This window comes from Crinia signifera, chromosome 2 (genome assembly GCF_055691185.1).
Source record: "Crinia signifera chromosome 2, ASM5569118v1, whole genome shotgun sequence".
In the NCBI taxonomy this organism is placed as follows: domain Eukaryota; kingdom Metazoa; phylum Chordata; class Amphibia; order Anura; family Myobatrachidae; genus Crinia; species Crinia signifera.
The window spans coordinates 83,100,234-83,126,650 of record NC_139218.1 but is presented as its reverse complement, the minus strand read 5'-3'; the positions used below and the strand labels follow the sequence as shown (position 1 = coordinate 83,126,650).

The following is a 26,417-nucleotide window of genomic DNA, read 5'->3' as shown; positions in this document are numbered from 1 at the left end:
CCCGAAGCGTGGCGAAGGGACGCGGTACTCGTCTTCCTGACCTGTTCATACCCCCACTATCCACGTCGACGTTGAGTTGACTTTATAAAGTGTGGTGAGCACAGCGAGCCACCAAGCCCGAAGCATGGCCAGCGCAGCGAGCCTCGCGAGGGGACGCGGAATACACGTCAAGTAATCCGCGTCCACTCGCCACGCTTCGGTGCGCTGGCCACACTCTTGCATTTCAGGGGATCTGGCGGTTACCGGGGCTGTGTGAAAGGCGCTTACCAGGCTTACCAGGGAAGCCAGGGGGGTGCCGGATGGGCTCCCGACAGTCGGGATCCCGACTGTTAAAACACCGACGGCCGGGTTCCCGACGGCCGTCAGCTATTTTCCCTCGTGGGGGTCCACAACCCCCATAGAGGGAGAATAGAATAGGTGGCTCGCGTAGGGAGCCACCGTGCCCGCAGCGTGGCGATGGCAGCGAGCCCGCAAGGGGCTTTGTTGCGCTGGCCACGCTGTCTGAGTCCGGGCAGTCGGGATCCTGACGTCGGGATAATGACTGTCGGGATCCCGACTGTCAGAGAAACATACCACACCCAGCCAGGGACAGAGCTGCAGCTTCCGGGGACAGTACGGTGACTAGTTGCCTGACAGGGACACTACGCTGACTACTCAGGGCTGCTGCGGAGTCACTACGCTAACTACGCTAGGCAGCCATTGGGCTATGCAGACAACGTAGCTTAGCCTACGCTAAAAAAACAGTAGCATAGCATGTCACCGTGAAACTACACAAGTACCGTAGTTTGTTTATACTACTTTTATATTTCCTAAATAGGAAAAAATAAGTCAATGGAAGTACTCTGATTATTAGATAGAGCACAGGAATTATAAGAGTAGAAGGGGAAAATTACTAAGTTGGGAGTTCTATTACAGATGAGATGTTCCAGAAGGTACTAAATAAATAAGTAGATTCTGATTCGTTGCCCATAGCAACATCACATGTGAAGTAGAATACACATCTTAGTAAATTCCCCCCATCATATCTATTACAAGATATATTTCATTACCCCCGAATTTAGATTTCGCTAAGTGTGGACTCTTTAGAATTTGAAACATAGAATTTGACGGCAGATAAGAACCACTTGGCCCATCTAGTCTGCCCCTTTTTTAAACGTTACCTCAAACCATATTTGATCCTTATTTATTTGTAAGGATATCAATATGCCTATCCCAAGCAAAGGTTCCAAATCCTTGGACCTTGGTATTCATTATAATAGATGCCTACCGGGTCTGAAATAAACTTTATTTCATGATGCAATGATTTATTTCTAGATTTTTCACTTAAATTATGTTCTTGCATAAATGAATTACTAAATTGCTTTGGCTATTGTTTTATCAACACAAACAATGAGGAAAATTAACTGTTCTGTAATAAATTTTTATGTTCAATGTTCTTTACAGAATTTATACCATGTTCTATCAATAATGGAGGATGTTCTCAAATCTGTAGACCCCACGGGGAAGGACATATAGAGTGTGGCTGCACAGAGGGCTTTGTGCTACTCAAAGATACCAGAACTTGTAGAGGTGAGTTCATTGTAGGAGTAAAATATTGAAAATGTATGGAAGGTAAAACAATGACAATTTCTGAACCATAAATATCTAAACCAGAAAATCTAAAAAAATGTTTTTATAAATAAAATTGGATACATAAGTAATGACTTTTTGTTTGTTTGAGGTATACAGATCTGGATGAATGTGGCAGTGAAACACCGGTCTGTGACCACGTCTGTACTAATACTTTTGGATCGTATAAATGTAGCCGTTGGTCTGGTTACAGCCTTGAAAAAGACTCACAGAAATGTATTTCCTATATGTAGTTTTGTAAAAATTTCTCAAATATCAAAATGCCTGTGATTAATTGTAATGTGCTACATACATGCTGACAAGTCTGACTAGCCACTAGGGTTTAGGTGTACTCTGAAGAAACCTGCACTTTCAAACTGTCCATTCCCAATAATGTACAGTACTGTTTATACAGTAGTTGCAGTGTGTTTCCTCTTTAAATGAGAAAATTGCATATTATTGGATATGTCAGTAATATACATGATTTAACGACATAAATCTGATATAATATAACTTTTATTAATGGCTAAATAGTAATAAAAAATACTTATTAAACAAAGTGTGGAACAAGATCATTAGATTCTCTCTTTATATCTTTATACATTCAATGAAAAGTACTTGTAAGACATTATCTCAGTGGTTTCCAAACTGGATGCCACGGGGCAATTGCAGGGAGCCACAAGTTGGTGGTCCACTACCAAATCACATTTTTGGACGATGTAATAGGTAAAAACAATTCTAGTAGCTTCCAATCATAAAATATGTGGATGAACAGAAGCACAACCCTGCCCACTGAGGCCCCGCACACACTAGACAACCCGCACCACGGCCATATCGTTAACGATATCGGCTGGTGTAAACGACACTCTGGGCCCTTCTGAGCGATATCTTTTTAAAAACTTGCGTAGTGTGTATGGGGCTTAACCCTATGAGTGCCAAGATAATTTTCCAACATAGATTTTAAAAATGGGCAAGTAAACATTTGTATTCATCATAATGACCTGCAATGTTTACCTTATATAGGAAATAGAATCTTTTTTACACAACATTTTTTATTTGAATTTATATAACAAATGTGAGGGATGCTGTTATTTTTAGCGGATATTTTGAACATCTCTCACAGATGTTGGCACTCAAAGGATTAAGTATAACACACAATCACAATTTAGGTAATTTTAATATTTTTTCTGAATTTCACAATAAGTAACTGTTGGTGTGCCCTGAAATAATGGCAATATTCTAGGGTGTCATGATTCAAGAAAGTTTGGGAACCTCTGCATTAGTTGAAATATCTACATTTATCAGTCTGTACAAAAGCTTGTCCAATGGCAGCAGTTTAATAACAATATACTGTACTACTTTAGATGTATTTTCTACATCCAATTTCAAGGTTGGGTCTATAATTAAAATGAATAACCTGCAAACTGTTTAATATGGAGTCCTCTTAGTCAGGGTACTAAGATAATCCAATACATTGCACAGACAACAAACCCCATTTTTATAGCGATAATAAACAAAACAAACATATTTAACATGCACATGCTGAACATATAGGTAACATGTTACATTATAAATAAATGGAATCTATTTTTTAAATATAATTTTATTCCGTTAACTGAAATTCTTAAATATTTACATTTACTTTCAAACTATAAATTGAAACAAGAGGAAGCAAAGTTATTAACATGCAGTACATCAAACATACTGTCCATTTGTATACAGTATAAGTAACTTCTTAGGTAGCGAGTACAGATTTATCAAGGAATATAGTTAGGTACTGAATAAGGAAAATATTGCTTGAATAAAGCACTTCTGCAAAAGCACATTCATGATGCTGAAGTACAGTATAAGACATGGCTTTTCTATTAACATCCACTAATGCCCTGTAAGATAAGTGGTTCATGTATTTGCAAGACATGATCTGGCTTTATACAGTAGATGAGCATACTGACCATCGAGCATCTGTAGCCTCACTTGTAAGTGTAACAATGTCTGCCACTGGATAAGCAGCAGTATATACAGTAGAAATGAAACAAACTTCTGTACACTTAACGTACATATGTGGGCCATACAATACATCTACGGACCCGAATCTCCATTCTGACTACATGTTCAGTTCAGTTCAGTTCATTTTGCTGATTGTCAACATTGATGATTGGGGATCCGTCTGGGAATCACGTAAATTCAATGAGGGGTATTCATTGCCCCTGACAGTGAGCTATGACGGCGAGCAGTGCCGGAAGCTCGCTGGCAGAGTATTCAACTCCCTCCCTTTCACTTGCCATTTTCACCTCGCTGGTTCCTCTTGGCAAAGTGGAAATAGCGAGTGTGGCCATTAAAATGGCGGGGCTCACCACATGGACTCGCTGCATTTGCAGCGAACCTTGCTAACATTGAATACGGCAAGGGGGGGGGTTTGACGGCAAGGATGGCTTTTTCTCAATGAAAATAAGCCATCCTCGCCCTGGCACTGAATACTGCCAAAATTTTTCAAATTCCCTGACTCTCTGATCCCAACGATTTTTGGGTTGTAATCAACAAATAGGGAAAGCCAACATGTCCGACTTCTCAGCCATTGGCAGAACAGGAAATTGCACCACTCAGATGCATATTTTTGGCCTTCTTAAGGGTTGCTCAATAAATTCCTGTTCCTTCTAGTGACACTATGTACTTTTCTCATTGTTTTAAATATATGTGATGTCAAATGCAGGTTGTATGAGGCAATATGTATACATATGATTGCTGTAAATATAAAATGTATGTAAATGTATGAAAACTCTAATTCAAAGGGATATTATACTTAAAAAAATATTATGAAGAGATCCTTTTGATTAATAAAAGAATACCTGCAAACATTTAAAAAGGTTCATTCAAAACTTCTTATGACAAAATGGGCACTTACAGTCACTGCTCGATTGAAATCTACATAGTAATTCCCATTCAGCCAAATGAATGCAATGAAATAGGGTTCAGTGTATTGAATAATTTATGTCCATGGACAATTATACGACACACTGCATTTAGCATGTGATGTATTCCGCCTGTCATCAAAAGCATAGCTGCATTTATAAAAGCCGTATGCTTGAAGGAAATCCCAAAGGAAAGCTCTCCCTGTAAGAGCTGCATTGCCATAGGAATTCTGCACATGCGTCAAGCACGGGGGTACTCTTTATAGAATATCAGGGGCAGACTTATTAAGCTTGGAGAAGAGATAAACTGTAGATAAAGCGGAGAAAAGGTAAAAGGAGATAATACACCAGCCAATCAACTCCCAACTGTCTTTTTCAAACACAGCTGACTGGCTGGTGCTTTATCTCCTTTTACCTTTTCTCCGCTTTATCTCCAGTTTCAGTGGCAAACGCAGGATTTTCAGAAAGGGGTTTCCAGAGAGGGGCGGAGCAAAGCATGGAGATGGACACTTAGGTGACTCAGTATAGCTCGGGTCAGTTAAAGTATTATAGATAGACCAAATGTATATAAATAATAATTATATATATATATATATATATATATATATATATATATATATATATATATATATACACACACACACACATACGGGGCGTCAACAGCAATGTATTGGGGCACCTACCGATCCTCCAGCGGTAGGGGTGGGGGGAGCTTTGATGTCCCCCAGGTGGTAGGGGGTATTATATCAACCGCTTAGCATGTAGGGCCTGGATCAGTAATTTCCACTAATTACCCCTTTACTGCACAGATGGTGGGAGAAGGGGGCATTGGGCTGAATGAAGGGGCCCTGATACATAACTTCCAGGGTGGTAGAGGATGTTTAATATGCAGAGGAGGGGTGTATAGTGGAGTGGGCTTATTATTCATAATTTTCTGGTGCGAGGACAGCTTGCTTGACTGCAGATATCTCCAGTTCCCAGAAATAGATTTCTTAGATTTTAATTGAATTAAAAACTAGAGAATTCCACCTACCAAATGATATTGGGGACTAGGGGATCAGAGTTCAGGAGGTAGAGCAATCTGCCAACGAGTATATAAAACTACATACAGGTGTGTGAAGCTGGAGCAGTAACCAGCTGCTGGAAGGCCAATATCTCTGGTTCTGGGAACAGTAGAGACAAGCTACTAGTGTCCATCAAAGGGGGAGAGTCCCAGCTTTTGGAATATACCCTCAGAAAAACTCTAAGTCAGAAAGAACCTGAAATATCTGACTGGAAAGAGCAATTAACAAGCTTGGATGGCTTTGAAGTCAGATATCTCTGGTTCCCAATGGCCGATTTTAAAAATTCTTGTACCCATGGAAAGAGGGGACCCTCAGCTTTCAGCCTAGGCCCCTTAGACTCCTGGGGGGTTTCTGGGTACTCAGAAACCCCCCTGCGTGCGCTACTGAGTTTATCTCTTCTCCAAGCTTAATACTGCCCCTCAGTAACCTGCCAGGTATAAAGATTACAGACTAAACCCAATTTTATTTAATAATGTTACTTTGCTGCTATAAAATTCTTAAAAGAAAATGCTTATGGCTAGGAAGGGTCCAACTTCCTCACATTGGTATGCTTAGCCAGATAAAGATATTACACACATATAAATCACATCGCATTAATCCTCATATGTGGAAAATGTGTTTTTGCCAGCAGTAGTGAATGTTTTCTCTCATTTGTGGAAGTCAAAGCATGTAAACTAGTGGAATAATAAAATACTCTAATTAAACATTTCTTGTAATAAATATTATGGGGGAAATTTACTAAGATATGTAGTCTACTTCACATGTGATGTTGCTATGGGCAACCAATGAGCATCTACTTCTTATTTATTTAGCACCCTCTAGAGACAGGATCTGATTAGTTGCCCATAGCAACATCACATGTGAAGTAGAATACACATCTTAGTACATTTCCCTCTATATGTCTATCTGTAGGCCAAATTAACATAGCCACAACCTGAGAGAAGTATTTTGGGGCCTACACACAGGGCAATTTCAGTTCATTTTCGAAGCATTCCAACTAGATCGCTTAGAAAATACCCCAACATTGCTCTGTGTGTAGGGGCATAGCGACAGCTATCACTCGGCGATTAATATACAGCATGCAGGATAAATCCAGTGACATCGCCGGCCAGGGCCAGTGTTGTCACCGGAGAACACTGGCCCTGATAGATTGCTCAGCACACAGCACTGACACATCGCTGATCACTCAGCAGTATCGCCCATGTGTAGGCTCATTTACACTTCACAAGGATACTTTTCTGCTCAGTCTATAATTAAAAGATCCTAGGTGTGATACCATAAACATCAGGAAATTGTTGAAATGCTTTTGGGAACACTGATACATTATGGTCCTTGAGGTGGATGAACAGTGTGATATCCTGACCTTTCATTGCATCAAACAACTTGTACTGGGCAAAAAGTCCTGCAGGTAGGTGGCCACCGCTTTGGTCAGGTAAGTCATCGTACCAAAGGCCCCGCTTGGAGCACTATCAAAGAAAAAGCTGCAGATCCCCGTTGCTGGATCCTGCTCGAGGTAAAAATCTCCTGCTCCCAGGGCTTTCTGTTGAATAAAGTGGAAGACATATATGTTTATTTAGTAGGTAAAAATATTTATTTCCCTGACGTATCCTGTATAATTTCTGGATCTTAATGCTGCACTACAATTTAGCAAAAGACTTTGCTAACAATACAGATTTTGGGGTACTTATGAGTTATCTGGGCGCCCGATTTTTTGATTGTATGCCTTAAGTTAAGGCATACAATCAGATGCGATGCGATGCGATGCGATACGATATACGGTATTCTGTGTCCCCTCGCGGGGCTCGCTACGCTCGCCACGCTTCGGGCTCGGTGGCTCGCTGCGCTCGCCACAGGTTTATATCCAACTCCATGCCCACTTGGATAGTAGGGGTATGAAAAGGACCCCTTTTTCCCATTGAATTCCATGTTAAAATGGACTCTGTCCATTTTAACATTGATTCCTATGGAAAAATCGGGTCATCGCATCGCATCGCATCGCATCGCATCCGGTGGTCGCATGCGATGCGATGCGATGTGCCCGATCCGACCCGATTTAGAAATCGGGCGCCCGGATAACTCATAAGTACCGATTTTGTTATATAAAACTTTCTATTTTATTCAGGGTCAGTGAGATGTCTTGTGGGAGCAGTTGCTATGCCTTCTGGGAAAAAGATGCAGAGCAAATGTGCTAAGCCTTGAAGAGAGGTAAAGGATGGACAGAAAAAATAGCAACCAATCAGCTCCTGTCATTTTTCATACACATGGCAGTTAGAAGCTGATTGGCTAATGCTCCATTTTATCACTCTCCGAGGCTTAGTACATCTGGACTATGAAGATTGTGTGCACTGCCATGAAGCTCAGAGGGGCGGGTGGGGATTAGTCATCCATCCCCATGACAAGCTTGGGCCCCCGACACAAACTCAGGCACAGCTAACCAGTACATGCTCTACCCCTGTTTTGTCCCTCCTCTAACCAATATACAAGTCTTAGGGAGGAATTCAATAGTTTGTTTATTGCAAGCTAATTGATCCCCTGGGATTATTTAATTAGAAAGCTACATGGGTCCAGGAACTTATCCAGGATTCCATGTGTTAACACCTGTTAACCGTTAATTTACCAGTGAGAAAAAGAGGCTTTAATTGAATAGCCCTGGTCATTAAAGCATGAGGCTACCACCTTTTTTAACACTCACTAAATTATCAAGGCTAAATGCCTCTATACACTAGTGCGATTTGGGCCCCTTTCACCCAATTCCGATACATCAGGCTGAGAAATCACATGAAAAGTGTCAAATTGTATGTGATTTACCACCGGTTCCGATCTGATGCGCTGTCCTGTGCACATCGGATCAGAGCTGGAGATCGCCATGGCTGCCACAAACATTTATCAGATCCCGCAGCCATGACCGGGATCGCATATGATATATTGTGTGCAAAAGAACCGCATACAGTGCATCGTATGCGATCCTGCCGCCCAGGAAGCTGCTGGGGAGTTTAAGGGAATTTATTAATGAATATATGTTTCCCAGCATCGGAAATTGTCTGAAAAGATCACTTACAATATACTGTAAGAGGACAGACCCCTGGTAGCATGATTACACACATAGGGGTAAATTTACTAAGATGGGAGTTCTATTGAAGATGGGATGTTGCCAACAGCAACCAATCATATTGGTTTTGGCTTGATTCTACTTATTTATTTAGAACCTTCTAGAAGATAATAGATAGAATCTGATTGGTTGCTATGGGCAACATCCCATCTTCAATAGAACTACCATCTTAGTAAATTTACCCTATATAATAAATCAGATTACTCTACCATCTGCAATAAACTATCATGTGATACCGCTTTCCCATCGCAAATGCCGAGTCGCACCCGGGATTAGGACATGGGTCTGTCCTGGGATCGACCTGGCATTTGCAAACTTCTCTACGTGCTCATTGAGAGGGAAGCTTGCATACTAAAGTGAAGCTTGATTACTTAAGTGAGTTGGAAACTGAAGCAGGTGAGTTATCTTGCATTCTGTCTGTCTTGTATTCTTTATCTGTCTTTCTATATAGAGACTGTAATTTTGAGGGAGAAATCTGAGTGTGATTTTGGTTGTGCCTGTATCTGTATAGTGTATTGTTACTAGGTGTGAACAGATACTAGGAGGAGGAGCTAAATCTAGGTGTCAAGGAAGATTAGGGGGAGGAGCTGAGTGTAACAGGGGCCTGACATACTATATAAGGAGGGGCAGAGCTCATTTGGGAGCGTGCTCATTGAATACTGAAAAAGGTGAGTTTGAACACAGTCTAAATTTTCATATTCTGTTTTATTGTAATATATTCATCTTCTTTCTATCCTATTGTAACCTGTTGCTCAATTTTGACATTTAATTCATTTTATCTATATTTTTCCAACATTGTATTTCATTTTACTCATTCACTATTATTTTCTCTTATCTTTGCCACACATTTATTTCACTCTGTTTCCCTCTTCACGCCTGCTTACATTTGCCTCACTTCTGACCTTCTCTGTTCCCTTCATCCTCTCACTTGTTGTTGTTTCATACTTAATTGGATTACTCAATCAACCTGATTTTACCCACTGGTCTCCTCTCTGACAGTAGTTCCTTGCCTGTTACCTTCTCTCTCACTCTGTTTTCTACCAAATCTACTACAGACGCTGTCTGTCCTCCCAAATCCCTCTGTCTGCTTTCACTAACCTACCCTCTCACCTTCGGTTCCTCATGGCTGTTAATCTCTCAAATTCACTTTCTCCAACTGCTCCTCCCCCCTCCCATCCCATACCTATCCTGACCACTCGCCCCCGCACCCCCACCCTCCCAATGACCCCCCCTCGCCTCTGCAATCCCAAAAACCTTATCCACATAAATACACAACCCACCCCCCCTCTTTCCTGTGCACTATGGAACGCCAGATCCATCTGCAACAAACTCCCTGCCATCCATGACCTATTCATCTCTAGAGCATTCCACCTCCTTGCTATCACCGAGACCTGGCTCTCCACCTCTGATTCTGTCTCTCCAGCTGCTCTCTCCCATGGTGGCCTCTCTTTCTCTCACACTCCCAGGCCTGACGGTCGCCAAGGTGGCGGTGTGGGTTTTCTCCTCTCAGCCTCATGCACCCACAGTGTCATTCACCCTGAACCCTCTCTCCTTTTCTCCTCCTTTGAGTCTCACTCTATCCGTCTATACTACCCCTACCACCTCCGTGTCGCTGCATCCCCTGGCCCTATCTCCCAATTTCTACCGCCCCCCTGGCCCTATCTCCCAATTTCTTGACAACTTCGCCGCCTGGCTTCCACACTTCCTCTCCTCCAACCTGCCATCTGTCATTCTTGGTGACTTTAACATCCCCTTGGATAACCCCGCTGATCCTGGCACCTCCAAACTCCTCTCTCTCTGCTCCTCTCTTGGCCTATCTCAGTGGACTACCTCTTCCACCCACATCCAAGGACACTCCCTCGATCTCGTCTTCTCTCGCTCTTGTTCCCTTACTGACTACACTATCTCAGCTTTTCCTCTTTCTGACCATCACCTCATCTCCTTCTCCCTCACTGCTTCCCCCTCTCCCACCCCCCCTCCCAAGCGCATTGTCTCACGGCATAACGTCAACACACTTGATCTTGCTGCCTTCTCAAACACGCTGTGTCCTCTTCTCGCCCCAATCGCCCTCATGTCCTGCCCGAACCTCGCTGCCTCCCTCTATAATGACACCCTATCTTCGGCATTGGACTCTGCCTGCCCTCCCTCCTCTATCCCTCTTCGATGCTCCAACCCCCAACCGTGGCACTCACCTATCACCCGATTCCTTAAAAAGTGCTCTCACACTGCTGAGCGCTTCTGGAAGAAATCACGCTCCCTTGCGGATTATCTCCATTTCAAATTCATTCTTTCCTCCTTCAGCTCTGCCCTTGCTCTGGCCAAGGAATCCTACTTTAAGTCCCTCATCCTTTCCCAATCATCCAATCCCCGCAGGCTCTTCGCCACCTTCAACTCCTTGCTCTCCCCCCCTCCTCCAGCTCTTCCGTCCTCCATCGTAGCCGCTGATTTTGCTACCTACTTTTCAACCAAAATCTCCTCTCTCAGGACTGCAATCACTGCTGCCATGACCTCACCCTCTCCCTCCTCCCCTCCTACATCTCCACTCCCCTCCTTCCAACCCCTGTCCTCATTTTACCCCACCACTGCTGCTGAAGTCCACTCTATCCTACAATCCGCTTCTCCCTCCACCTGCCCGCTCGATCCTATCCCCTCCAATATTATCCGTCGTCTCAGTCCATCAGTCTGCTCTCACCTGGCTCACCTCTTTAATCTTTCCCTATCCTCTGGGATCTTCCCTTCCTCCTTCAAACACGCTCTTGTCTCCCCAATTCTCAAAAAAACAAATCTGGACCCCAACTCTCCATCCAACTACAGGCCCATCTCCCTCCTCCCTTTTGCCTCCAAACTCCTAGAACGTCTGACCTATAATCGTCTCCTAAGCCACCTTACTGCTAACTCCATTCTAGACCCCCTCCAATCCGGGTTCCGCCCTTTACATTCCACTGAAACTGCCCTGACCAAAGTCACTAACGATCTACTATCGGCTAAATCCAAAGGCCTCTTCTCTATCCTCATCCAGCTTGATCTGTCGGCTGCCTTTGACACTGTTGACCACCCTCTCCTGCTCAACACCCTCCGCTCCTTTGGCATCACTGGCACGGTCTTCTCCTGGTTCACCTCATACCTCTCCGATCGCTCCTTCTCCGTCTCCACTCCGAGCTCCTCCTCTCCTACTACCCCCCAGCCAGTCGGTGTTCCCCAAGGGTCAGTCCTTGGCCCTCTCCTCTTCTCCCTCTACACCACCTCTCTGGGCACCCTCATCAGCTCCTATGGTTTTCATTACCACCTTTATGCTGATGATACCCTAATCTATCTCTCCTCCCCCGACTTATCCCCATCACTCCTGTCCAAGGTCTCCGAATGCCTCACGGCCATCTCAGCCTGGATGACCCAACGCTTCCTGAAACTAAACATGGCTAAAACTGAACTTCTAATCTTCCATCCCCCGAACATCCCCTCTTCTCCCACTATCTCCATCAGCATTGGTGAAACCGAGCTCACGTCCACCGACCTCGGTGTCATCATTGACTCCTCCCTCTCTTTCACCCCCCACATTCGTGCTCTCTCACAGTCTTGCCGCTTTCACCTACGCAACATCTCACGCATCAGACCATTCCTCTCCACTGACGCGACCTAAATTCTCATTTACTCTCTTGTCATCTCCCGCCTTGACTACTGCAACATCCTTCTCTCTGGGCTACCTCTCACCCACCTCGCACCTCTCCAATCCATTCTTAACGCTGCTGCTAGGCTCATCTTCCTCTCCCGCCGCTCTACCTCCGCCTCCCCCCTCTGTTTATCTCTTCACTGGCTCCCCATTCCTTTCCGAGTTCTCTTTAAACTCCTCACCACCACCTACAAGGCTCTCTCCTCCTCCACAGCTCCCTACCTCTCTTCACTGATCTCTATCCACACTCCCTCCCGTCCTCTTCGCTCCATCGCTGACCGCCGACTGACCTCTCATCTAATCACCTCCTCCCACTCCCTTGTCCAAGATTTCTCTCGCGCTGCCCCCCTGCACTGGAACAACCTCCCACCACCCATCAGGCTATCTGATTCCCTTACCTCCTTCAAGCGCTCCCTCAAAACCCACTTTTTTCGACTAGCCTATCCCTCCTCCTAACCTCTTTTGATCCTCCTATCCTGCCTCCGTTCCCCTCCGTTCCTACTTATCCTATTGTATTTCGTTCGTCCACTCACCTATTTTTAGTATGTTAACTCTTATGAGCAGGGCCCTCCTTCCTCACGTACTCACCCTACCTCATTACCTCACCTGTGCTCCTGTCCTGTTCTTCCCTTCCTCTACTTCATCTTCAGTCTCCTTGACAATTTTGACACCTACTTCTGAACTGATGCTGATTTTAGTTCTACCAGCTATACCCCTACTTATACTGTATCTTTCAACACACCCTGTACGTTACCTTGTAATTTGTTTTTTTGTTTGCTATGTACAGCGCTGCGGACACTTTGCGGCGCCTTGTAAATAAACGTACTACTACTACTACTACAACACAGCACCTCAGCATATTGCTGGGTCGCCACCATCAGGCGGGGCCGAGGCGTTATCAAGAGTGGGGGGGGGGGGGGGGATGGGGGGAAGCAGTGCTTGGAACCACCTCCATCATAGCTTGAATGCGTCAAGTTGACCCGGGTTATCCATTCACACTGCCCACCAACCTGGGTCAAACCTCGGATAACCCTTGTTTGACCCTGGGTCGGAATGCTGGGTTGCTGGACCCGGGTTATTTGAAAAAGCCCTTTCACACTGCACAGAGACTCTGGTCGACCCGGCAACACCCAAGGATCAACCTGGGTAATTTTTGTGATGTGAAAGGGGTATAAGAGTGTACTTGACTGCCATGTCCCATGCTGTGTTTAAAAAATGACAGGGGCTGGTTGGTTGGTATTTTTTCTCTGTCCACTTTATCTCTATCGAAGTCTTAGTACATAGGCCCCTTTATCTGCAAGGATTTAAGGTGTAGGATTTCTTACCTGGTCCTGAAGAAAAAGATCACTGGACATGTGCACAATACGATCAACATGAATAATGCCACCAATACTGTCCACTTCCATATCAGACACCAGTGTGAGCACATGTATCGCCTCCACTAGCAGCTGTCTGTACTCAGGCTGAGGAACATGGTTGAGGACAGACTCCACATGAACAGCAAACTTGATCTCACAAGCAGTCATCTGGCAAAAGTCAATAGCATTATTTTAATATAAATAATCAGAGGTGTTTCATATTTAACATACGGTAATTTATGCTAAAAAAGAAGGCTGCATGTAAAAATATCTTAAGGTACCCATACACGGTGCCTTTTGTGCGTGCGATGTGCGCTTCCACACACATCACATCGCAAAGTAAGAAAAGTGTAGGCTGCACGTACTTTCTAAACTAATCGCATCTAGTTCAAACAGCACACTGTTGTAGCGTATCGCATGTGTTTTGAGTTAGATGAAATGCGATCTACTTCAAAACGCACACAGCACATCGCACTGTGTGGGCACCTTGGGATGCAGTCAATTTGCCGACGGTCGGGATCCCGGCGGTCGGAATCCCGACACTGGAATCCCGACCACCGAAATCCCGAAACTTTCTCCCTCCGTGGGTGTCCACGACACCCATAGAGGGAGAATAAAATAGCGTGCCGAGTGTAGCGAGGCACCGGGCCCGCTGCGTGGCGAGCGCAGCGAGCCCGCAAGGGGGGACGCTCCACGTCCCCCCATGTCGGGATTTCGGCGGTCGGGATTCCAGTTTCGGGATTCCGACCGCCGGCATTACATATCGGATCCGGCACCTTAATTCATGTCCATATACTGAGGTGTTCATCCCACTCAATAAGTACTGGTTGGGGTCAGCAACAATATGTCTGAATTTAGGATGCAGCAATCACAATATATTATGCACGTACAGAAGTAGAATTATAATTTCACAAATCTTACAAAAACAATATGTGATGTTACTGTACCTCTCTTGTGCTTGAGGAGGGAAGGACATACCCGTCTATAGACAACCCATGGCACTGTAGAAGAAAAATAAAGTGTATTTTCAGAAATGGCAAAGCAAAACAAATGGATGTATCATATTTATAAAACCAAGGGTAAAGTAGGTTATTATTAATAATAATAATATAGTATTAGCATAACAGTTATTAAACATTTCATGCATAAATGATGACAACTTAATGTAAAATATTTTAACCCTTTGAGTGCCAACATCTCTGAGAGATGTTCAAAATATCTACTAAAAATGCCAGCGTCGCTCACATTTGTTATATAAATTCAAATAAAAAGGGGATTTTTGTAAGAACTTGCCGTTCAAATCCCTTTCTCTGAATCCATCCTGATGACACAGCTCAACCATGGGATGTAGGAGGGTCCAAAGGAGCCAGGCACCTATGCTAAGCTTTTAGAGAGGCAGGCTCCTCCCTTCTGCATCCCAGCATTCCTCAGTTCAACTTCCAGAGCACACTAGGATACATTAACTCAGTACAATGCCTGAACATATTAATATTCACAAACACATCACAAGCATATAACATGACAACACATGAAATGGTAACTTACTGAGCATAAGGGAGGGATCGCTGTGTCACCAGGATGGATTCAGAGAAAGGGATTCGAACGGTAATCCCCTTTTCTCTTTCATCCATCCTGGTGACACAGCTCAACCATGGGACGTTCAAGAGCTGGTCCTTTGGGAGCGTCCTCCGATGCAAACTCATGGAACCTGTAGAATTTGGTGAAAGTGTGAACAGAGGACCAAGTGGCAGCCCTGCATACTTGCTCTGCCGTAGCCCCATGGCGCACAGCCCAAGAGGCAGCAACAGACCTGGTGGTATGAGCATTAATTCTGGAGGACACTGGTCTGCCCACTTTAGTGTAGGCAAAAGCAATAACCGACCTTAACCATCTAGCAATGGTCTGCTTTGAAGCTGGCCAGCCTCTTTTATGTACATCATAAAAAACTAATAACAAGTCAGTTTTACGAAACTCTGTCCACATAGATGCGCAAAGCGCGAACATCCGATTTCTTTAGTTTGTTCCTATTTCTGCCCTCCTCTGAAGGACTAAACACCGGAATCACAATTTCCTGGTTTGAATGAAAAGTGGATACCACTTTAGGCAAAAACTTCAGAACTGTTCTCAACACAGCCCTATCATCATGGAACACCAGAAAAGGAGACTTGCAAGACAAGGCCCCAATTCAGATACACGTCTTGCAGACGCGATCGCCAACAAAAGCGTCAGTTTCCAAGTCAGAAACTTAAGGTCAGCCGACCTTAACGGTTCAAAAGATGTTTTTTTTGTAGAACAGATAACACCAGAGATAAACCCCAAGGTGCCACTGGTTGTCTATACGGTGGTTTAAGCCGGCTAACTCCCTAGAGGAAGGTTTGCACCACCGGTAACAAGGCCACCTTCTTTTGAAAAAAATGGACAAGGCTGACAACTGCACCTTCAATGATTGAAGGCTTAAGCCCGTGGAAAATCCATCTTGGAGAAACTCCAGAAGTCTTGAAAGTTTAAATCTAGATGTGTGAACTCTTTGTCTTTCACACCACCTAATGTACATCTTCCAAACCCTATAATAATTAGCTACAGAAACTGGTTTCCTTGCACTAATCATGGTTCGGATTACTGCGTCTGAGAAACCCTTCTTTGTTAAGATGGAGGTTTCAAGAGCCAGGCCTTCAAATTGAGCCAAGCTAGGTCCTAATGAAGGAAGGGACCTTGTTTGAGAAGGTCTGGTCGATGTGGAAGATGCCACAATGCTGTCGACAAGCTCAGAATGTTGGAACACCAAGATCTCCTTGGCCAATCTGGAGCTATTAGACTGACGGTTGCTCCTTGCATCCTCACTCTCTTGAGGACCCGTGCTAGCATGGGGAAAGACACATGCGATGTTGAAGCTCCAGGGCACTGTAATGGCATCCACTGCCCACACCAACGGATCCCTGGTTCTCGCACAGAACCTGGGCCCTTATTCTGATCGATGCGGATATTCCCGCTTGCGTACGGGCCGCCGATGTTTATCTTCTGCGCATGTGCAGGCGATTTCGCCGCAAGGATTCTCTATACGCCGCACAGGGGGCGTAGAGGGGCGTGAGGGGCTACTTATCCTCATTACCCTATGCATACGCCCCGCGTTTCATGGGCGTTCCCATGCAAACGCGGGGCGTATGCATGGTAATGAGGCCGTGACGCGTGGGTACGGGGCGGGCATCTGACATCGCCGGATGTCAGCTGCCCGCCCCCATACAAGATTTAACACGGACAAGTGTCCGTGTGGTCTTGTGTTGCGGGACCTGGTGGAGCGTGCGGCCCTGCATTCGATGTTCGGCGACCATCGAATGCAGGGGCTGCTCCCACCATGGAGGAGGCGTATCCCCGTCCAATTTCATGCGGATCGCCACATATCCGCGTACGGACGGCCGTGGCGATCCGTATGGAAGGCGGGGATTCGCCTGCACGGTCGGAGCCGCATATGCGGCTCCGGCCGCACCAACCAGAATAAGGGCCCTGGAGACCTGACAATTGTGTCTGGAGGCCGTTAAGTCCACTTTTGGGAGTCCCCAAAGAGCCACAATTTTTTGGAACACCTCCGGATGTAACGCCCATTCTCCTTCCAGGAGATCCTCTCTGCTGAGAAAATCCGCTTCCACATTCCGAATCACCAGAATGAATACTGCTGATAAAGCCGGAATATTGGTCTCTGCCCACTCAAATATCCGAGACACTTCCTGAATCGCCATCCTGCTGCGAGTGCCTCCCTAGTGGTTCAGATAAGCCACAGCCGTGGCATTGTCCGATTGTATTCGAATAGGAGATCCTGTCAGAAACCCCTCCGCCTGCTGAAGCGTCTCTCAGACTGCACGCAGATCCAGGACATTGATTGGCAAAGACGACTCCACACTGAACCTCAGGATCAGGGATACTGTGCTCCAGACTGCAGAATGGTCAGTACCAACTGACAAATGTCTCTGGCCTTCGATTCTGGAAGAAATACACTGTGAAGATGTGTATCCAGAATGGCTCCCAAAAACTGTAATCTCTGATTGGGACACAGTTGGGACTTTGGCAGATTTCATACCCACCCATGGCCCTGCAGGAAAAGAATTGCAGCTGACAGATTCTCCTGCCGTATATCTCCGCTGACTCTGCTTTGAACAAAAGATCGTCGAAATATGGGATGATTACAATACCCCGGAGTCTGAGCGCTGCTGCCATGACCACCATTACCTTCGAAATTGCAGATGTAAATCGCCTATTGTGAAACGCAGCAAAGACTGATGTTCTTCACATAGCGGTATGTGCAAATAGGCATCTTGAACATCCACAGACGCTAGGAATTCTCCCGGTTCCAAACTCAGGAGAACTGTTCTCAGAAATTTCATTCTGAAGTGGTCCACCCACAAGTGAAGGTTCAATGACTTTAGGTTCAGGATCGGTCTGAACGAGCCATCTGGTTTGGGAACCAATAAAAGAATGGGGTAAAACCCCTTCTTTCTTCCCTCTCGCAGTACCAGAATCACCATACCCTTCTCTAGGAGATACTTTGCCGCCCCCAAAAGGGCCTTTCTTAAGCGTGCCTCCCTTGGTAAGGGTGTAGGAAGAAACCTCTTTGAAGGAACTCCCCTTAAGTTGATCTTGTATCCACATTTGGCCCTTAGTGTCTTCTTTAGATAGTAAATCTAGAACAAATGTCCCACAACTGCACTGCAGAAATCAAAATGTCTCTTTAAAATTAACCAACTGCTATTAAAGGTCTGATTCATGCATGGTGTTCTTAGCTTTAGACAATAATGGGGGTCCTCTCATTTTAAGTGCCCCAGGCCTTCTAATGTCTCAGGGGTATATTCACTAAAACGTCTGGCAAAGAGGTGATGATGTCTATAACAACCAATCAGATTATTTATATAATAAGATGCAATAGAGAAACGATTGACAGAATGGGGAAAATTTACTAAGATGGGGGTTTTGTTTCACATGGGATGTTGCTATAGGCAACCAATCAGATACTTTTAGATTACACTTATTTATTTAGCACCTTCTAGAAGATAATAGTATCTGATTGGTTGCCCATAGCAACATCCCATGTGAAATGTCACTACTAACATCAATACTTTTCATTTTTAGAAGCCTTAGTAAATTTAAACCCTATCTGGTTATGAATGTCCTATTATAAGACAGAAAGATAAAAAAAATGTATAGAAAATTAATTAAATGGAAAAAAAAATTTTATAAATGCAAAAATGTGAGGTGCAAGGTACATTTTAATGACTCACTTTCTGGAGAAGAGACCACACTTTCTGGTAGAACCCGACAGGTACCCGATTGATGGCTCCATCAAGTCTTCTTCTTCTTAGCCACTGGCCTTGGTGATCATCCCAATTAAGTTGGGGTCCATAAGACGCTACTGGGGACAATGTCCCTGTTGGAGATGATGGACTACTGCATCTCTGTAACAAAACATGAAACCCTAATGAGGAAATGCACGTAGACATAACTAAAGCATACATGTCAAGGATTAGCAGTTCAGGAAACAGCGGTGTGACTAATTATTTTCTGTAAGCCGAAAAAAGAGAATAATAATAAGATTCAAATCTAATTTTTCAACAGATATTATGTACAACTGTATTAAAGAAATATGCAAATTGTACCTCAGAAACTGTTGTAGAACTACATTACCCAGCAGGTCCTGTTAGGTTCTGGAAATTATTTAATGGTTACCAGCTATTCTTACTAAATGAACCCAGCATTATAGTATACAGTACATTATTATTTATTTAAAGCTATCCCCTCAAAAATACTTAATAGCATTGATTAATAAAATGCTTACTAATAGGAGTATGTTTATTATTGTAAACTTTTTGAAGACTTAATATCATTGGTATTATATTTTTATTAACATGGAAGCTCTGTTGTCCACAGACATCATGCAAAAAATTATCCTTTAAAAAAAAAAAAAGCCGTTATGGGCTAGATGGAATAGGATACGTTTTTTTTTAGAATGTATTTTTTTGTAAAAAACTGTAAAAACGGCATGTTTACTGAAAATAGCTAGTTTTGCTGTGACCCTCCCCAAAAAATCACACCTCAAAAATGGCATGCAGATGTTTTCTCATTGAAAACCTTAAAATCGCAAATGTCAAGGGGTGTAAATTTTCATTTCTGTTTTTGGCAGGCGAATTTGACAGAAACCATGCACAGATGGGCCTGATTCTGGTTCCACTGGTTTCCCGCATATTTGCACAAGGTACCGATGCATCTTTGCCATCCTGCACAGTCGACGTGGCGCTCACCGGGGGGGGGGGGGGGGGGGGGAATGGCGATGGGGAATGGGAAACTCCTGGCCATTCCCATGCAAATGCAGGCAGAACGAAGTGTGTCATATGAAGCCAGCCACCTGCCCTATCTTTGTCCCTCTTTGGCGATTATCAGAGGTCCACGCATTCGCACGGTCCGCAGTGTGCATGCGCAAGCCCTCTGTGCGATCACACCCAGCGCCACCCTGTGATCACAGTCTGTACGCTGGGTGATTGACAGCTGATGGCCTTTCCATAATTTGATGGTTGTGATTCCAAATGAGTTTTCCCCACTTCGCATGGCTGGAATCACATTCGCAGCCGTGCTTAGGAGCGGGATTTTACTGGTGGGGAGGCGGCTACCTGTTTACTGGGCTTTGAAGATTCACAGCCCAGCGATCAGGTCTGAATAAGGCCCTCAGACCCCGAGTTTCCAACCTCTCAGTGTTCGACTATCCAATCAGTGGTTGCAAGGACAATTGTTAAATCCAGGAGGAGGGGACTTGTGTGGTCACCTCGACCCCTATTAGGCAGATTTGTTGCACATTGGTGCTCAGCTGCACTGCTATAGCTGACAAGGGTAGTGGGCACACCCCATAGGTTTTTTTTTTCTCTGAAGATCTATCTCTATAATTAGATGTTTAATTGTCGTTTGTGTGGTGATGAAGATGCTTCTATTCATTTAACTTTTAGTAATTAAAGAAAATAAATCTCACACAACCTATACATATTTCTTTTCTTTAAAAAAATACTAGGCAATGGTAATTTTTGGCACATAATGAAATGAAGTGAAACAGTAAAACAGCAATGCATTGTGGGAGCAAAATGCAAAGGCGCAAGGGGAGAAAACAGTGTAGTCACATGAATACAGTGAGTGACAATTTGTTTATGAGGTGATTTTCCTTTCAACAACACAGGGTAATGCAGAACACATGATGGTATAGAAGGAGCTGTGACAGAAAAGCACAAGGACACAAATGATGGGATTACCGTAGACCTTGATGAGTGGATGCTGCTGCTTACAGAATGGCCAAACAAGAACTACAGGAGGACACAGAAAATAAAGTGTGTAAATGAAAGTCCTGCTAGACATGCAATGGATCCCATGCACATGGAAAGAAGATGGGTGCAGGTAGCTGGTAGCGTTAGTAAACAGTTGTATGTTCGCAAAAACACTGACAGGACATTTCGGTATATAACTGGTCCAGCAAAAATGATTCATCTCGGCGACTGACTATGTGCTGTAGGAGAAATACACAAAGGTAATCAAACACTACTGGGATGCATTACACCACCTCACAATGTATACGTGTAAATATATGGCCCAGTATCTAATAATGTCAGCATTATCCATGGAAAATAGGACAACTCCTGGCTATGATTTTAACCTAAACTACAAAATCAGGACAAAACAGATTATAATTGTTACAGTATACCACGGTATGTAACGTCTTATTCCTTATCCAGAATGAATTAGCTAAATATGACTTTAGTAATAGACCTGGGTTGCTCCCTGCCTTTGGATTTTTATATCTTTGTAGACGTTACAATTACAATTTGCATAGTTGTGTGCCCTGGTGGAAAAGGTATCCTGTTGATAAAAGGGGCAGACTACATGGGCAAAGTGGTTCTTATCTACCGTCAAATTCTTATTCAATGACAGGTCAACAGTCAATAGGCTGACACAATTTGGTTGACATGGTCAAAAGTGTAAAATGGTCAAATGTGGCAATGAGTTTGTTTTTTTAATGTTCTCTTTTTTTGAAAAATGTACACCCTTTACCATCCTAATGGGAACGGTAATGTATGACAAGCGCAGCGGTAGCGGAGCAAAGCACCTTGCCTGAAGCATAGCAAGTGAAGCAGGTTATGCAAGGGGATAGGGTACACTGATTCAGGGTCCATGTGCTGAAGTCTACAAATGGACTCAAAAACAAAGTCATGTTGACGTTTTTATTTTCATGTTGTCTTTTTGCTTGTGTTGGCATTGTCCTTGTTGACTAGACACTCATAACCAGTTGAACACCCTTAGATTACTACATGATAGTACAAGGAAATTCCAGCAAATTGAAGCTTATATTAAAAGGATATAAACGGTCTTTTTCTTGAATGATAAAACTATTACGGGGGTGTTCAATTCCGGCCGCTATTTCTGCCGGCGGAAATAGAGGCCCTTGCCTATTCCATGCTGCCATTTCAGACAGCAGTGAAGGCACAAGTCAGATCTGTTTTGTCGGAAAATGGCCACGGATTGTTAAATTCTCATCCGTTTTTGCCAATCCGCTGCCGTTTTCACCAAGCCTTGGACTTTCCAACACGCGACAGATGGTATATTGAATTTCGACTGTCGAGTTTCTGTTCAGAGAAATGAAAACGGCCTGGGATTCCGACTGTCGGGAAGTTCCGACAGTTGGAATTCCGGATTGAATACCCCCCTTAGTCTGGTAGAAAATGTAGTGGGTACAAAGTATATCTAATAAGTCAAATATTTAGCCTGATTGGTGGGCCATAGGCATGTATAGGAACATCATTCTGTTGTCTTATAAACGCAGCCACAAACATGCAACCCACCAATCTGCAGAGAGGCAGCGATAAATAATTAAATGTAGCTAAGAGGCCTTGAAGCTAAAAGCTAGATGAATGCAGAACAATGTTAACTCCCCAGTTATGGAGTATGTTAATGCTTATTCTAAATTATAAATAAAGTTATTTGGCATTCAGATTTTGATTTATAATTGGTAAGTGTTAAAAATGTATTTATTTGTAAGTATGAGCTGTAAATTACAACTGCCTTAAAATACAGCTGCGGTTAGTTACAGAAATGTATATTGATAAATTGATGACTCAGCTCTATAAAGGGTTAAACACTTAAGAAGTTGAAATCCAAGCCGTATTCACCTGATCCTCTGCACTAAATCTCCTATACATCTGAAACCAGAAATACATGATATGGTGATTCCAAGAAAACAAAATAAAGTAAATATGACTGAGAAATTGTGTCATTTCAAGAGGATAAATAGAAAGAGGCAGAACAGTGGGTGCTCCTAATTATAGCCCTTTCGCACAGAAAATGACATTCCCGGGTGAAGCAGTTCCACCCGGGAATTTAATGAAATACACAGGTCATTTGTCTGTGTAAAAGGGTCAATCTCGGAGATGTTCTCTCCTGTGTGAAGGGGGTCTGACAGCGTGCAGCCAAATAAACTGGCGCTTCAAATGCCGGGTAATTGCCAGGTTATTTGGCCGCCACTGGCTTCAGTATAAACCAGCCACACCATGGGATGCAGCCATGCCCTGTACTGCACCTTGATGCTCTGCTATGCCATGTCCTGCTTCTGTGCATAGACTTCAGTATAAACCAGCAACACCTTGGGGCTCTGCTATGCCCTGTTCTGCACCTGTGCATAGACTTCAGTATAAACCAGCGACACCATGTAACACAGCCATGCCCTGTTCTGCACCTTTATGCTCTGCTATGCCCTGTTCTGCTCCTGTGCGTAGACTTCAGTATAAACCTACCACACCATGATATGTAAAGAGGACCTGTGAAATTTGAACCTGGTGCATTATTAAACTTACCATCCCATATCTTTAAATTGGTAAGCTCACAGATTTCACAGGTTTAATGGCTGACTAAAACCACCATTCGCTGAGGCCCACTGCAAATGTGGTGCACGTGCATCTGAAATGCTTGACGGCAAAGGACACGCAAGATGCACGCACGCCACCCGCCAGGAATGTATCCCTGGCGCGCTGGATGAAAGGGGCTCCATCTGCATGTTGGATTTAAGGTCAGCCAGCCACAGAACCTCTGTAATTTATTAGTGTCCCAGTTTAAAGGGTAAGAAGGGTGTCCAATAATCCCCTGAAGCAGTTCTGGGTGTTAAAAAAATGGCCAGAAATTTCGAGTTTATTACCAACGCCCATTATCCCAGTATCCATTGTCTATATTATAAACTGTTGATATTTGATGTCAAACCAGATGAGAACAAATGAAAATCAACCATGGAAGTATATCCATGTCTGCAGCCTGTCAATCAGGGACCAGTGAAACTGCGTCCCAAGACCCAGTTGCTGCCAGCGCCAGTCGTTGTGCCACAATTGCAAATGGTTGCAACCAATTTACATTGTATTTGCCACTTCCATTACCACCTCCAATCGTCGTTGTCTGTCAATTGCTCTACTTTGTAAGTCCCTATGACCATTTTTTGCAAGACCATCGCTGCACATGCACAGTGCGATTTAGACACGCGCAATGTAAAAACATCGGAATTACAGCCATGTCTGAATCAGGCTCTCAGAAATACTACATAGACTATAATAGCAGCTAATAGAAGCAGTTCTGGAAGTTGAAAAGCTAATAAAAATCAGAATGAAATAGTACTGCTTCTATTGCGGGGTTTATTCACAAATCAGGTTGCATATTTTATATTGTATATATTTAATTTATTAAGGAGTTACAGGTGATGCAATAGCAAACTTACTTGCTTCATTTCACTTCGCAGCTTAGTAATGCCGGTTCTTTCAGTCTTAGTGGCTCCTGTGTGTCCCATCTCGTGAATAGAAATAGCTGGACTGGTGGCACACGACTCAATTGGACGCACTAAGAAACAAAGGAAATTTTGTTAAGCAGAATCTGTATTCAAGAAATTTATAATTTATAACCCAACACTCAATAATTATCTTGTCACATATCCTACTAATACTAATACAGCTACTCCAGGTTTCATCTATTGCTATGGAAAATGAATAAATCTCTATATTAATTTGAATGACTTTTAGCTGCCAGAAGAGCCAACCATGTGATTTTCATAACCGCATGCAGGGTGGAAAGGCGTGTTGGGTTTTAAGTACCTAGAAACTCCCCCGCCTGCTGTTCCATTGGCCTAGCTCAGGGGTCCTCAAACTATTTTGCTCCTGGACCCTGTCAGATAATAAAAAAATAATACAGGACCCCAGCAAGTTATGGCAACATGGCCGCCACATGTGAGGTAATTGAAGTGAAGTGAGTGCTATATTGACAGGGAGGCAGTGGGTAATGGTGGGATGGAAAAGGGTGACAGAGGGACGCAGTGGGTGTTTACTTAATGACTTAACCTGTCCCCCCCAGGTGTTTACTTAATGACTTAACCTGCCCCCCCCCCCCCCCCCCCCCCCACAGACATTGTAGCATGATGGTCAGCAACAAGTCGTGACCCCCTGCTGAGGTGGTGGGGACCTCACAGTTTGAGAACCTCTGGCCTAGCTGAATGTTTTTTTTTATTTATTTTAATTGGACTGTTCAGCCTCCTGTTACAGTGAGACAGGCTGCTGCTGGGCTGGCTGCGTGTAGGGGGAACTAGCTGCAGAAGCATTGTACAGCTCCACCCAGGCAGGTGTGTCCACAGCAGCAACAGGCAAGTGTGTGTATTATATGCTGGGGGCTTTACTTATTATGCTGGTGTGTGTGTGTGTGTGTATATATATATGTTTTCTTTGTGTGTGTATACTATTTGTGTGTTCAAGCTGTGTGTATGTATGCTATGTGTGTGTACATGGTGTGCTTATGTATGCTTTGTGTATATCCTGAATGTATGTATGTATGTATGCTGTGTGTATCCATGTACATGCTGTGTGTGTATATGTGATGTTTGTGTACATGCTGTGTGTATGTATGCCATGTGCATGCACATGCTGTGTGTATGTATACTATGTGTGTATATGTATACTGTGTGTGTTTATACATGATGTGTGTTTGTATGCCAATTTGTGTATGCTATCTGTATGTATGCTGTGTGTACATGTACATGCTGTGTGTGTGTACATTCTGTATGCATTTATGTATGCTATGTGTGTGTGTGTATGCTATGTGTATGTACGTGCTGTGTGTTTGTATGCTTTGTGTGTGTTTGTGTGTATGCATGGTGTGTATATGCTACATGCGTGTCAACTATGTGTGTATGAACAACATATAAGGACACTATAATGGGGTGCCGGATGGCGCCCTGACAGTCGGGATTCCGACAGTCATTACTCCGACGTCGGAATTCCGACTGCTCCCTCGTGGGGGTCCACGACCCCCATAGAGGGAGAATAAAATAGCTGGCGAGTGCAGCTCGCCACCGTGCCCGCAGCGTGGCGAGAACAGCGAGCCCACAAGGGGCTTCATTGCGCTCCCCACACTGTGCAGTCGGGATTCCGACGTCTGAGTAATGACTGTCGGAATCCCGGCTGTCGGGAAAATATACCACACCCCTATAATGTCATATGCTGGATCATGCTCAAAATCGACAGTATTTGGAGTCACTTACTACTGCGTTCCACACCAAACTCTTTCCCACTAAGAATGTGATGAAGCAGATTCTTCATGTCAAAAGGACTGAGACTCATCAAACTTTCAGAGGCTTCTTCACCTAAAAAGAGATTTACATCAGGT

The 26,417-nt window shown here is 43.9% G+C and overlaps 1 protein-coding gene across 3 annotated transcripts in view; it reads right to left on the bottom strand.

Moving 5' to 3' along the window:
- Positions 1–2,106: 2,106 nt before the first annotated feature.
- Positions 2,107–26,417, bottom strand: part of PHKA2 (phosphorylase kinase regulatory subunit alpha 2) — a 95,646-nt gene continuing 71,335 nt past the window's right edge. For 2 of the 3 annotated variants that reach the window (XM_083172499.1, XM_083172501.1), the window contains 8 exons: positions 26,293–26,394; positions 24,487–24,605; positions 22,901–22,930; positions 20,993–21,043; positions 18,983–19,156; positions 14,663–14,716; positions 13,683–13,883; positions 2,107–7,121 (listed from right to left, as the gene is read on the bottom strand). In XM_083172499.1, coding sequence (XP_083028625.1) covers positions 6,948–7,121; positions 13,683–13,883; positions 14,663–14,716; positions 18,983–19,156; positions 20,993–21,043; positions 22,901–22,930; positions 24,487–24,605; positions 26,293–26,394 — 905 coding nt within the window. In that variant the 3' untranslated portion in view covers positions 2,107–6,947. The remainder of the gene's footprint in view (positions 7,122–13,682; positions 13,884–14,662; positions 14,717–18,982; positions 19,157–20,992; positions 21,044–22,900; positions 22,931–24,486; positions 24,606–26,292; positions 26,395–26,417) is intronic. The other variant, XM_083172500.1, reaches the window with a different exon arrangement.